The following is a 15404-nucleotide window of genomic DNA, read 5'->3' as shown; positions in this document are numbered from 1 at the left end:
AGTGCTTAATTTAAACTTTGTTATGACAACTTTAAAATGTTTTCAACTAAACTTGTAGCCTGGCATGAGTTTTTTGATTTCTGTTTTTTGTTTTGTTTTGTTTTCTGGAGCTGTCAACACTAAAAAATTGTAAAACATTTTAGTTTGTTTCATATGACTAACTGGGTACTGGTAATGCCAGTCATCCTTTTATGACATGTTTTCTCATCTATTAAATTAGACATTGATTAAAAGTTTCCAGTCCCCATGTGGTAGCATAGAATTTTATTTTCAGATTATCTTCACATTGAAATATTTAACTTATTAATAAATTTTTTGGGGTTTTTTTTTTTTCTTGTCTTTTTTGGTCATGGGGCTTGAACTCTGGGCTTGGACACTGTCCCTGCACTCTTCAGCTCAAGGCAAGTGCCACAGTGCCACTTCCAGTTTTCTAGTGGTTTATTGGAAATAAGAGTCTCACAGACTTTCCTTCCCGGGCTGACTTTGAACTGTGATCCTCAGATCTCAGCCTCCTGAGTAACTAGGATTATAAGCATGAGCAACCAGCTTATTAATAAATTTTAAATGTGGATGGTTTTTGTAGCCCCTAAACAAAAATAGAACTTTTATCATCTTAAAGAACAGAAATAGAAAGTAAGAATTAGTGAAAATAAAACACTCAGGTTGGTATTTTTTATTTGCTATAATTCTCCTATATTACAGAAGACACGCTGCAGTTTTGTGAAAACTTTGTGAGATTGTTTATAGCTCAACAACCTGAAACCAGTGGTACACATCCTCTGCCTTTAAGTGGGGCAGAAAAAAAAAAATTGAGATCTGTAAGTGCTTAAGAATGTATCCAGATGGCAAATCAATACTGAAATAATTAACATTCTCTTATTTTTCCATTTTTGGCCAGGCAGATTAAAAAATTCTTGTTAAGTTTGGGTCTGAAGTATTTTATTCTCACAAGTAGATTTTTTTTATAGCTGCATGGATACTTAAATATTCTTAAAGGTGATCGTTTAAGGATTTTCTCCAAGACTGCTGTATTTTGAGAACTTTACAAGTGTTTTAATTTTTTCATTAACTTTTTTTGAGAAAATTATAGATGCATCTGCAGTTATAAAATATAACAGGCTCTTCCTGTATGTTCTTTATTAGTTTTCCCAGTGCTACTTCACTAATAATCTTTTGTAAGTCTACAGTAAAAGGTCACAACCAAGTTAATGCTATCTATTGATATTATTCAAATTTCCCCACTTATATATGCATTCATTTTTGTTACTTTGGGGTTTGATTTGGTTTGGATTTAAAATATTTATTTTTTGCTCTGGGTCTTACACATGCTGAGTATGCTCACTAACAGCTCTGCAAGGACCCCAAGTCCCTGCAAGTTTTTATTTTTGTATGTCTATATCTTTGGTACATGAAATTTTATCACATGTTGAGGTTTGTGTATCACCATCACAGTCAAATATACAGACTAATCAAATCATCATGAGAATTTCTTTGTTTTCATACTCATTTATAACCATACCACTTTTTTCTTCTTCCCCTACTCCAATCTCTGAAAACAACTCATCTCTACCACTATAATTTTATCATTTCAAAAATTTGTATAAACAGGATCTTATCATATGTAACATATAGGAATAGGCTTTCCTGCTTGCCTGCCTGTCTCCCTTTCTTCCCTCCCTTCCTCCCTCCCTCCCTTCCTCTCTCCCTCCCTCCCTCCCTCCTTTCCTCCCTCTCTATTTCCCTCCATCCCTCCTTTCTTCCTGAACCTCCCTTCCTCTCTCTCTCCTTGCTTTATAGAGATTGAACTAAGAACTAAGAGATTGAACTAAATGCTTTGACTTGAGCCATCGTCTTGCTAATTTTGCCCGAGTTGCTCTAGAATGCCAAATCTTTCTGTCTGTTTCTGGTATTGTTTGGATTATAGGCAAACACTCTTGGCCTTTGTGATTTAACATAGTTCCCTCTGAGATTCATCCAAATTTTGCATGAGGATATCTGATTTCTTTCTAGTTTTTAGCTGTATTTTTTTGTTATTTGTTTTTAGCTGTTATGAAAAAGGTTACTTTGAGCACTGATATACATGTTTTTGTATGAATGTCCAGTTCTCTGTGATAAATGTCTGAGTGAAATTTATGGGTACTGAAACCTTACTTATATTCAAGTCCTTTTGCTTTTCTATCTTTCAAATATTGCATAGAGTAGTAGCTGCTGTTACAATTTTTAATCAAATACAATTTAGAATACTTAGGAGGAGATACTCTACCTTTTCATTATTTTTTTTAATATTTGAGTTTTCTCCTTTATCATTTTCTTTGAAAAACTTCCCTTAGCCATTTTTTAAAGGTATGGCTGCCAATGACAGATTCTTTAGTTTTCTCTTGTTTAATGCTGAGATTCCACCTCACCCCAGCTAGAATGGCTATAATCAAGAAAACTAATAACAACAGATGCTGGAGGGGATGTGGCCAAAAGGGAACCCTTCTGCGTTGTTGATGGGAGTGTAAATTTGTTCAACTACTCTGGTTCCTCAAAAGACTCCACTGATCCATTGTGATGACGAGATGTACAGGACCCAGCAATCCTACTTTTGGGCATTTATCCAAAGGATCACAAAGAAGGTCATACCAAAGCTACCAGCACAACCATGTTTATCACAGTATTATTTACCTTAGCTAAGATATGGAACCAACCCAGAGGCCCCCCAGTAGATGAATGAATAAAGAAAATGTTGTGCATGTGTGTGATACACACACAATGGAATTCTATGCCTCCATCAGAAAAAATGACATTGCCTCTTTTGTTAGGAAATGGAGAGACTTGGGGGAAAAAAATCATATTAAGTGAAGTAAGCCAGGCCCAAAGAAACATAGGTCCAAATCATATTAAGTGAAGTAAGCCAGGCCCAAAGAAACATAGGTCCCATGGTTTCCCTTGTTTACAGTGACTAGTACATGTCTAGGACAAGCAGAGTAGGTCAAAGGCTATGTACATACAACCACATGAGATAATGTTAAGCAAAATGTACCCCAAGACAGAGACACAAGAGGTTATTACTTTTTTCTTGCTTGCTTGCTAATGCTTTTAATGTACTTAAAATAAACTATGTGATTCTTTTGTTTCTATTGTATGTTCTTCCACCATGGTATAACCTCTGTTTTCACTGGATTTGATGCTGGTGCTCTGCACCTTGTATATATATTTTCGTAATTTGGGGAGGGGAAGGGATATTACAGAACTCTTAAATGAGGATGCAGACTGATCCGTTGTGATGACGAGATATACAGGACACTATATTGAAAAGGAACTTTACAATGTCAGGGTGGGGGTGGGGGAGTGGGAGGAGTTGGGGAGGTTGGGGAGGGAAGTGATGATAGGGGGAGAATAAGGGAGATGGTAACAATGCTCACTATGAAATGTATGCATTATCCTACTCATGTAACTGTAACCCCTCTGTACGATAAAAAAAGAATGCTTTTATTTTCAATTCATCTATGAATGACAATTTTGATTTAGAATTGTCTGTCATTTTTTGTTTTGACAGTTTTCTTTTTAGTTCAGGAGGAAAAAGCTTGCCTGGAAACCTTAAGTTGCTAAGTTGCATATTGGAGGTGTAGAGCCTGGTTTACACACACCCAATATTCTTCTTACAGGCCTGGGGATTATAAATTGATGTGGTATTCTTCCCACCTTTCCTAGTTCTCCTTTCCTGGTTACCTCTTACGTTATTTCCAGGGTTTATAGTTGAACTTAGCAAGGGAGAGTCACAAATATAAATCTGTGCCATCCTGTATGGAGTAGAACTTTTTATTTATTGTTTTTTTCTAAAGACCCTTTGTTACAGTTAGCATTTTGTTCATAAAATATGTTCCAGGGTAGTTCAAAGTTCAATTGAATGAGAAGCCTTCTGTAGATTAGAGAGTGCTAAAACTCATTAAATAATATTCAAGTGCAGTATATTTTGCTACTATTATTGAGAGAACGTTTCTCTAAGAAAGATTAAGTCTATCTAAGAAATTAACTCATTGGCTGCAAAAGATTCTAATTATTCTTGCTGAAACTAGAGAATGTAGGTATAAGCCACTTTCTGCATTTGGGAAACTAACAGAAATGTTTCTTGTGTATCTCTTTTCTCTGAGTGACCCATTTGTCACTGAGTCCTTAACAGCCAGGTGGAAAAGACAAGTCTGTCCTCTGTCTTATGTGTGCCAATGCATTCTTAGTGATATGGAGTCTGAGTATCTTCACAGTCTAGAGACTCCTGTCATGTCTACACTGACCATATTGGTCTACTTGGATGGAGACCTGGGCTCATTGTGTATCAGGAGCATAAAGTTGAACAAGGAAGTGTGTATTTTCTGTGATCTTACTCATTTTTGAATGCATAGTACCTAGAGTGAGTTCTAAAGACATTTGTGGACATAAAATTCTAAATGTAAATTTGATAATTTAGGGTTTGGGTAATGGATGGATATTCTTACATTTGTCACATATCAGTAGTTTTTCAAAGATTTTATATATTTTTCAAAGGGTTTTACTTAGTACATTTATGAATTTGTGTAGTTGAGATTCAAGATATTAACCCCCATAACTTTTGATTTATTCTAATTTCACTGCAGCAGCATTTTGTTAAACTGGAAAAGTACTTTTAAAGTATTTAAAATTTTGCACTGCTTTATATAATACATATTTTCCTGAGCTATTTATATGTTGTGTTTTTTGAGTAATTCTCATATGATAAGGCCATAAAATAAAGAGCCCTGAAATGATTTTTTTAATGTGAAAGTCAAGCCTCAATTTTTTTTTTTTAGATTTTATTTTTGTGCTGTAGCTTTTCTATTTTATTTCCCTGCTCCCTCAAAAGAATGCACAACCTTTTGGCTGCTATATCTTGATATGGTATTGTGTCCTTCACACAATTTATAAGATCCATGGAATCCTGATAGAACTCAAAGTTACCTCAAGAAGCTATTCCAACATTTGCCTTTGGACATTTGTTGTGACTAATAAACTAATAAAACTTCTTAATGTGTATAAAGCATTTTAAAATTCTCACTTGGATTAGAATTTGTGCCTTACTATGAAAACCGTAGATAAATACTTCAGTATATAATATAAAGTGTCTTTTTAACATGTGATAATATTTGAACCAGAGAATTAGAAGATATAAGTAATGAAAAGAAAATATACTAAGGATGCTTGCCTCTAATTAGAGTTTAACGTGTGAAATTCAAAAAACTATTACTAACCTATTTTACAAATTAATCTCTTATGGAAGAATAGAATGGGTAGGAGTTAATATAGTTTTCCATACAAGACTATGTTAACTCTTTTTCATACAGGAATATTAAAAAATGTTATTTAAATGAGAACATGCTATGAACAGTTTGAATCAGCTGTAAACTACCCCTAGCTGTTTATCAGGGATTTAAAACATATGCACAGATCTATATATGTAAACTTCAGAGTAATAATATTTTTGCATATATTTTTGTGGATTTATTTAGATTCTTCATAGGTATTTTGCAGGTTTATTTAGATATCATTAGAGAGAAGGTATTTTGTAATCTCATTAACATGGTTCCTCATAAAAATATTCTCTTTGTTTTTAGATTACCTCTCTAGTGACCCTTCAGTTGTTAAGTCTGGTTGGCCATGATGATCAGCTTGATGGACCGAAATACAAATGCACAGTTTCACTAGATTTCATCAGAGCTATTGCAAGGTAAGAGAATAGTTGTTAATGAAAAGTGTCTTAAATGATGTAAATGATATACTAAATACCAAAATTAACATTCTTTCTAATAACATCGTTAGTCACTGAAACAAAAACCATTTAAGTGCCAAGAATGAATAAACTTTCCTGTAGAATGAATCCTTTCATAAACTTACCAGTGATTAAAATTAGGATCAGGAACTAATTCTTCAGATGACAAAAACTAAAGTCTGAAATTTCTTAACAGACTAGAGTAATAGTTTGATCGTATCAAGGTAGGATTTAATAAGATCATTGGCTGGGAAATAAAGTTCATGGTTATTCAGACAAGAGACATGGCATATGTAGCTTAAGTCCTGATGTTTTAGCTGACTGTAGGGCTTAAAAAAATCCTGACATAGGGACTAGGAAGCTGGCTCAGTGGTAGAGTGCTTGCCTTGCATGCATGAGGCTCTGGGTTCCATTCCTCAGCACCACATAAGCAGAAAAAGACAGAAGTAGTGCTGTGGCTCAAGTGGTAGAGTGCTAACCTTGACCTGAAGAGCTGAGGGATAGCTCCCAGGCTGAGATCAGGCCCATGACCGACACCCCCCCCCCCCAAAAAAAAAAAAACAAAAACAAGTCCTGACATAGGTGACTCTGATAGAAATACAGTGCCTTGTTCAGGTGATGTAATAGTTCTATGTTGCCATAGGAACATCAAATCTGGTGTACTGTGCTATGCTTAGAGTTTTAAGAGAATTGACAAGTGGGTACTTGAAGAAGGGATAGGAGAAAGAGGACATGTTAACTGTATGAAGTATATCCCGTGATGATATGTGCAAAATGGATAATTGGAGCAATTTTAGAGCATTAGAAGTTTACAGGAGAGAGTATGTTTGTCCAAATGAGAGGTGTTTCAGCCTTTGGACAAAATACTATATTTCTACCAGTGCTATTGAAAGCCTTACAGTCAGTTTTCAGAGGACATTGATATCATCAATCCTTCAACTGCCAGCCTTCAACTGGAACCCATATTCCATATTCTCTCGTGTGTGTGTGTGTGTGTGTGTGTGTGTGTGTGTGTGTGTGTGTTCCTCTTCTGACCTAAGATAGAGGTGTATGTGTGTGTGTCTGTAGGACAGTTTGTTCCTCTTCTGACCTAAGATAAATTCTTTGTCCTGTGCTCAGAGCATCTGTTGATCTCAGGCTATTTGTCCTTTCAGTGGCACCTAACACTTAACTACTCTCTGAGGGGTCTTTGCTTTTAGAGCCCCTGGTGCCATGATTCTGATTTCTTCTTTATTCTTTGGTTATTTTTGCTAAGGTTTATTTTCCAGCTTATCCTTTCCACATGACCTTTAAATAGAGCTGTTCCTTGAGGCTTGATCCTGGGTTCTTTTTTCTTAACTACATATACGACTTCAACCGTGTGTTTATTAATAACTGCCCTATTATCAAAGGCCAGACCTTGTAAATAATATTTTTACCTATATTGATTGTATCCCAGCTACAACCATATATTTCCAAAACCAAGCTCACCTCTGTTTTTACCCACCAACACAAAGGGAAAGATCCAGCTTTCCTCCAATATTCATGTTTGCATCTGATCATTTCTGCACTCTACTATGTTGCACAGATCTGATGCTTGGGAGTCATCTTGTTATTTCCCACATGCAGATAGGTCATTAGTCCTCCAGTATATTGTAGATTCATTCACTTGCTGTCATTTGTACTTTTGCCACTTTAGTAGCCTCTACTAAACTAGAATGATCTTTAAAAAAAAAATGTCAAGCTCTTATTTAAGTGTGTTTTATATTTCTGATAACTCTTTGGCCTATAAATAATGTGCCTCTTGCTCCTGTCCCCAACACAACTAGCACACACCATTTCTTCTCCATGTATACACTTTAACCATTCTGCCTAGTTCAGTTTTTCATGTTAACCATCTAGCTTTCCATCTTTGCCCTTTCAGCATTGTCCCACTTCTCTCCATCATCTTGTCAACTGCTATGCAGCCTTCAGATTTCAGTTTAAATGTTTCTTACACGATCCTTCTCAAATGCCATGGGCAGGGTAGGCCTGCTTCCTGACACTTATGGCAGAGGGTAAGTGAGAAGACACAGTGCTGCCTGTAATCCTAGCTACTCAGGAGGCTGAGATCTGAGGATCGCAGTTCAAAGCCAGCCCAGGCAGGAAAGTCCATGAGACTCTTACCTCCAGTTAACCACCAGAAAACTGGAAGTGGTACTGTGGCTCAAGTGGTAGAGCGCTAGCCTTGAGCTGAAGAGCTGAGGGACAGCGCCCAGGCCCAGAGTTCAAGCCCCACAGCTGACAAAACAAAAAACAAACACTATGCAGTTACCGAAAATCTCTTAAAGGATAAAGCTCAAATAAATACTTATGCTATATGCTTAAGTGGACAAGGCAGTTATATATAAAGTTGTATACACAAGAAAACTTAAGGGAAGAGAATAATGGTCAGAAGTCAAATGCTGCCAAGAACTTGAGCAGGGTCCTCTTGTTTAATCATAAAGCAGTCATTTGTAATGTTAGCAGGAACACTTCGTAGGATAGAAGCCCAATTTTAAAGATTTGAGCATGTCTAAAAATTGATAGGGAAAACCATCAAAAGAGAGTTAATGGTATAAAACAGAAAGAAATTAAACCATGGGAGTTATTATGTAAGCATGAAATTTAGAACATGAAGTGAAAGAGTCCTGGATGAGATGCATTCTAACATATTTTTTTTTATTGCATCCCTATTTATTGCATTATAACAAGAAGGAAAAAGATTTCAGTGAAACTAAGTTTGAAGTTTTAGTACCAAAAGAGTTCTGATCTGGTGGCTCCTATTTTCCCAGTGAAGGAGGAGGCAAAATCATGACTAATGGCAGAAGTAGTAGCAGTGTGAGAGAAATATGAGATGTTTGAAATAGTCACCACAGGGAATGGAAGAAAATGCTGGGAGGGTTAAAGTTCTTGACCTTGAATTTACAATGGCACCAATCTGTGAGACTTGTGATCTTTTCCTGCAGCATTCCATATGCTAGATACTAGGGCAGAAAAGAATTATAATTGAAATCACATAATACTGGGGTTTTGCCAGATGAGTTCAGATGAATGCTAGCAAGTGAGCACTTGGAGTGTAAACTGGACAGAGAGGGGCTAATAGTTCCGTGTCTGGCACAATTTTAAATACTCAGTATCATGATTTGTGAACTGATTGGCCCAAGATGTTCCAGATAGCTCAAATTGAGCATATTGAGAGTAGAAGGTAGAATGTCTAAATGGATATTTTCTGAGCATAATCATTGGAGATGATGAAGACAAATGTGTGTCGCCAAGCTAGTGCAGGTCTTAGGATGCAAAGGAAGAACAGAACTGAATGTTGAATTTTCAGTGACTAAGAGATGATAACCAGGTGGGTAGATGGTGGTAAGTGGAATGTTCTGGTTCTCAGAAGCACAGACTTTTATTATTATTATTATTATTATTTGTACAATGACATCAACCCCACTGGCAGAACTTGTCTGGGGTAGCACAGTTGACTCACTAAATCTTCCCGTCCCAAGTTTCAGTTAGGCCCAGAAGGAGAAAAGGAAAATTTATTGAAGAAATAGAGAATATAGACAGCTTTGTTGGTTTGAACAAAAAGGCAGCGGGAAGCTGTTTCCTGAAAGGGAATACAGAATGTGAAATAAAGTTTGGAGAAGACAGAGGAACTGAAAACCTTGTACAGTGCTGTTCTTGAAATGTTCTTAATGTGAATGAAAGTTCTAAGTTCATAATTGCTTTTCCTCCATAGTCAATGGGAAGTCAGTACAAGACATTTTACAATTACAGGTTAGTATGATTGTGAGTAGTCAGAAAAAAAAGATTTTTAAGAGAACCTAAAATCAGATAACCCACACAAGTAAAAAGAAATAAAATAGTAACTTGTGAGAGAAAAATAAAATAGTTCAGTGTAGAGCAAAAGAATTGACAGAGTGAAGTAAAAGGATATAAGTAAAATTATACCCTAAAATATATATCATATCATTTACTTGTATTCTAAATTCTTTTTTTTTAGTTATCTTTAAGTAGTTGTACAAAGGAGATGCTATTTAACATATCTTAACCAATGTTACTCCTTTCAGCATTCTTACTTGTATTAGCCTAAATTCTTTTGCCACATCCCAGCTCTGTTTTATATTTTAGATAGGTCTCAGTTTTTTGCCCAGAGCCAAACTCAAACCTGTATCCTCCTACCTATTTTTCCTTTGTAGCTGGGATTGCAGTTATGAGTCAATATGCCTAGCTTGTTTGTTGAAATGTATCTTGCTAACTTTTTTGCCTAGGCTATCCTCAAACTACATTTACCCTCTTCTCTGTTTCCTCAGTAGCTGGGATTACAGGTATTTACCACCATGCCTGACCATATTCTCCTTTCTAGCTGCTTGCTTTAGATAACAACTGATTTGAGTTCTTTGGGAGACAGTATTTGCTCTAAAATCTTAAAATTATATTTATATGAGTCTAATGTGCATCTGAAGCCAGAGAAACCCATAGTGGTAGGTTTCTGGTGGGTCACACCTATATTCTTAGCTGCTTAGTAGCCTGAGACCTAGAGGATTGAGATTGAAAGTCAGCTCACAAAAAAGTCAGCGGGACTCCATTTCCAATTAACCAGCAAGAAACTGGTCTGGAGGCATGGCTCTAGTAGTAGAATGTCAGCTGCAAGCAAAAAAATCCCTGAGGCCCTGAGTTCAAGACTCAGTACTGGCATATGTACATAAATTAGTCAGAGAAAATAGGTGTAAAGTACACAACTTTATTTGTATTTAAAATGGGTTGTTTTTCCTTCAAAAAGTTAACTTTTGAAATATGCTATTTAATTTTTGATGTTGCCCTGGTTATTTTACCAAATTCTGAAATGCAGACTTGTTTAAAAGAATACATATGTATTTGTGGTGGGGGGTCATTTAGCAAGCCACTCATCCATATGGGTGAATGTCAGAAGGAAGTAGACACAGAGTCTAAAAATCTTACTGTGAGTCAGTTTGCTTGACGACTTCCCAGTGACAAAACAGAGAAATGGAGTGGAATCAGGCTTTTATCAATTTGTATGTGTGTGTGTGTGTGTGTGTGTGTGTGTGTGTGTGGTGATTAGTGGTTGAAAGTCCACTTTTGTTATTAAAATTACTGCATGAACTGTGCTTTAGTGTAGTGTATAAAGCAGTATAAGTAGATTATTGAAAATAAATGAGTCCTTTTATAAGTAAATCTGAGAATTGTTATTTGTTTATGCCCTCTTCTAGTACTAGTCTGTTAGACAAACATTTTTCTATAGCTAATTCAACATAATTATAACTGTTCACCTTTCACCCATAATAGTGTAGATACAACATTGTATTGATCATTTTGTATGACTTTATACTACTCTGTAATTGAATCATACCCTATAATGTAGGAATTCTCTAATGTTGCTCTAATGTTGGAATTTAAGTTGTTTTATCTTAGCTTCTTCTGAACTTTTTGTTTTCACTTAGGGCAAAGTGAAAGAAAAAGAAAAGAAAAGAATATTCTATTTTATCTCGTCATTTGATATTTGCAACCTTAAGACCCAAAAGTCATTGTAAGGAAGAAGTGTACCTGGAGAGATATACAAATTCCAGTTGCCCTTTTTTCCCTCAATAATTAAAAGTAGCCTGTTGTTTCTGTTTCCTTTCTAGGTTCTCTTTTTAAAAAAAAAAAGATCCTTTCCACTAATATCATGACTTTTAAAAATTATTTTTATAGGTACCTTGTTATCAGTAAATTTCAGAATTTAAGACTTGAATAAAACAAAAACAAAATAATGTAATTTAGTAACCATACTTATACATGAGGTAAATTTTTTAAATTTAAGTAACTGTCTTTAGTTGTTTTATTCACTGTTCATGCTAATGGGACTGTTTTGGCAGTGGTTTTATGACATTTAGAAAGGTTTAGTATTCTGCAGAGATGACATGGTTGTTGGTAGTTGTTGGTCTACTGTGAGGTAGCACAACAGCCATACCATCTCACTTGAGCTATTTTTAAATGTGTTTTCATAAGCAGTATCTATGGATGATATGTCAGTCATTTGCTTAGAAACTTCTAAAGAAAGTATATTACAGAGTGATAGACAAAAACATTAATTGGTTATGGTTTAATAAATAAGAGCATGCAATTAGAGAATCTTTAAAAGGCTGTTCTACTTGAATGATTAGTTTCGTAGAATTGAATACTTAAAGCTTTAATTTTATACTTATTACTCGATCATTATATCTAATTATTTTGACCATTTATTCAAATAATAAACCTCCAAGTCTGAATATTTATAGTGAAGAGTGAGTTTGGTGAAAAGAAAATAATTATATGTCTCTTTTCCTCAGCTATTTTACTCTGCCTGCCATCAGAGTACAAAAATATACATCTACATCGTCTGTTTATCGTATTCTTGGATCATACAGATTTAGTTACAATACACATGCAGGTCAACCACTGAAAAGAATGAAACTGCAAATGAGGACAGATGAGCTGTACATTTATGTAAAGATAAAACAGGTGTTTTGGAAGAGCAACATTGTTCAGAAGCATAGAAGATTTCAATACTTTTGCATCCCTAATTACTTTATTCCTATTATTAGACAAAAAGAAAATAGCTTTCAAGTGAAATCTGAGCTTCTGTAATGTAGTTGCAACGCAGAATATTGAACGGCTCTAACTTTTTCCTTTGTTTTTTTTAAAGAAAAGTAAACTTTATGCCTGGCAAAACAAAACAAAAAGATTTTATATGCACTCTAATATCTTTAAAAAATAGTGTACATTTTAATAGTATTGTAAGATTATTTAGCTTTAGTTGTTAACTAATTTCGCTGTGCTTTTCAGAATCATACATAAACTGAGCAGTGTGGAGATGAGGATGCTAACGTAGTATCTGTTTTTGTTTATAGGACGGTGAACTTTGACATAATAAAATACTTGTATGATTTCTTGTGAAAACAAGCTTCAAAGCCATATGGACATTGTGACAATGACTAAGCCAAGCTGTGTTCATCCAACTCCTTAGCTGGCCAGGGAGAGGAGTTCTTTGGCTCTCTTGGATTTGTCCAAACAGGTGCTGGCCCAGCATGGAATCTGATGAAAATATTCTGATTGGTCTGGGTAGATGTGAGCAGAAGACTATTTACCAGGGACCCTGGAGTATTTGGAAGCAACGTGTTAATTATAAACAGCAGGGTTTGAGCACAATCTGTTCTACTCTTAATGATGTTATCTTAACACTGAAATTGCCTGAAACCCATTTACTTAGGACTACATTTTGCTCTGTGAACTATCCCCTGCGCTTTGAACGTGCCAGCAGCCCTTGTTTATATGCCCAGTCTTTTCACTTCCTCTCCATAGGAGCCTCTATGGTTGCTTGCCAAAGCAGATTTTCTAAGGCCATTATTTTAAAAGATCATAGTTGCAAAATATAATAAATTTTTTAACCTAAACTTGTATGTTTCACCCTAATTTTCTCAAAAGGTAGATCAGTTGTAGACCAACTTTCCATCTCTAAGCCTATTTGTTAATTTCACATGCTATGTAAGGTCAGTCTGGCCACTCTCTTGTAAATAACTACCTAACCTGGCTTATTTTTTATCAGCATTTGGTTTCCTTTTCTTTTTCTTTCTTATTTTTCTCCCCTGCCCTTCCCTTTTCTCCCTCTCCCTGTTCTTCCCTCCCTTCTTTTCATTTTTTTAAATCATTGATCTTAGTGAGTCCATAATAAAATTCTTTCTTGTTGTATGTTGTGTATCTTGGTTCTCACTTTCTTTTCATCGTTTTAAAGAAGTTTTCTGTTAGTATTTGAATGCTTGAAGTTGAGCAGATTTAAGGTGCTTAGAGTCTTGTTTAATTTTCAGTGGCATTTGATTCCTTCATTTCTTTTGTGAAGAAAAATTCTCCCAGAAAGCATTTCTAGTTAAGAAACCTTTTTACATAGTGATTGTCTGAACTGTTTTTAAAAATACAGGTCTTTTCAGTTTTTCTACTTGCTTTTATTTAGTGCTAATGACTAAGGAGAAGAGGAATAGAGTTTCTTTTTGACTACTTATATAAGACAGCAAAGGAAAACTTCCTAGCACAGAGGACAGCATTACAACTAGTGAGCAATGCTTCCTCACTGTGAGTCTCATTTCCCACAGAAAGTGGTAAGTTTTATGTGTCATAAGATACTTAGGGAAACATGACCAGTACAAAGCCATGTATTGTACCGATTGGAATATTTCTCCACATAGAAATCCATATTGTCAAAGTAGAAATCCCATTTGGGTATCTCGTTCGAGGGAAGAGCATTGCCACCTGGGATGGTTCTTTTCACCTCCTCATATTTTGCTATGCAGATGGGCATCTGCTACATAGGCTGTCAAGGACCAGTCTGAATTTTGAGGGTGAAATTCTGGGTACTAAAGGTAAGGAGATATTGTCAAATAGGGAAATGGGGATAGGACAGGAAGGAGATAAAGTTCCTCCTAATCACTGTTGGTCAGCTGTCCCCTGCCCAGCACATTCTCTATCTGTACCCACACTATACCATATTGCCTGCCCCAGGTACAGCTTTCTTGTATGGTACCTTGTAACTACGTTTTTTCTTACCCTGACTGAACATTGAAAAGTTTGCTCTTTTGTAATTTACTCTCTAATGGCTTGCTAAATGACTCACTAATTTGATTAATTCATTTAAATGAATACTAACAGAGCTTAATGTGTATATTAACATTTTAACAAGGGTCATCTGCAAATGGAATTCTCTAATTGTAAGACATAAACCTCTAATTATAGAAGGAAATCTAATGATGGGAATTATGCTGTCTGATGGGCCAGATCTTTGTTAATATTAGAGGCACTTAAATGCAGCATCTACCTAGACCTCATGGTGATTTGGGCCATAGAAGATGAAAGCTATTAAAACTCAGAATCTTTATTTATATGTAGACTTCTTTCAGTTACCAAAGCCAAGTATACAAAAACTTCACTCCTGCTTCCTTCTTACTTACAAGTCATTTTCAGTCCTGAGACCAGTCTTCATTGATAAGACAGTTCTTTTTCAACAGCTCTGAAAGAGACTTTGATCCACAGAGCTTAATCTCATTGTCTTAAAGTCACAAACAAATGCAGTCTCAATACTAATATAGCAGTTAAGATTTGGGTTCTAGAGCCAGGCTACCTTAGATGAAATATCAGCTGTATCACTACTGGCACTGTGATGATAGACTTGTTATATTACCTCTGTGTGCCTCTCTGTTCTTAATTGTTGCTCTGATTTTGACAAGTATCCCCTTAAGTGTGTTAAAGGCTTGGTCCCCATCTTATGGTACTATTGAAGGTAATGGAACCTTTAAAAGGTGGAGTTTAAGGGGAGGAAGTTAGATCATTGAGTGTGTATCATGAAAGGAATGTTGGAACCTCAACCCCTTTTTCTTCCTGACTGCAATGAGGTAAGCAGATTCTTTTCCTATCCAGTCACTGACTCAGGCTCAAAAACAACAGGTCCAACTGATAGATAATACTCTAAGCCTTGTATTTGCTATTTTGTTGCAGTACTACAAAGCTGGCTGATAAAACCTATACATCACAGAAGAGAATTTACCTCATAGAGTTGTTTACTGTATTAAATAAGTTGATATATCTAAAGCAGCAATTCTCAAGTTGGGGCAATTTT

At 35.6% G+C, this 15404-nt stretch overlaps 1 protein-coding gene across 1 annotated transcript in view; it reads left to right on the top strand.

Annotated features, from left to right (window-relative positions):
* Positions 1-13489, top strand: part of Orc5 (origin recognition complex subunit 5) — a 57178-nt gene extending 43689 nt beyond the window's left edge. The window contains exons 13-14 of the mRNA XM_042684766.1: positions 5610-5722; positions 12652-13489. Coding sequence (XP_042540700.1) covers positions 5610-5722; positions 12652-12697 — 159 coding nt within the window. The 3' untranslated portion in view covers positions 12698-13489. The remainder of the gene's footprint in view (positions 1-5609; positions 5723-12651) is intronic.
* Positions 13490-15404: the final 1915 nt, after the last annotated feature.

This window comes from Dipodomys spectabilis, unplaced genomic scaffold (genome assembly GCF_019054845.1).
Source record: "Dipodomys spectabilis isolate Male_0828 unplaced genomic scaffold, ASM1905484v1 ptg000089l, whole genome shotgun sequence".
Taxonomy (NCBI): Eukaryota; Metazoa; Chordata; class Mammalia; order Rodentia; family Heteromyidae; genus Dipodomys; species Dipodomys spectabilis.
This window is presented reverse-complemented; position numbering and strand designations above follow the sequence as displayed.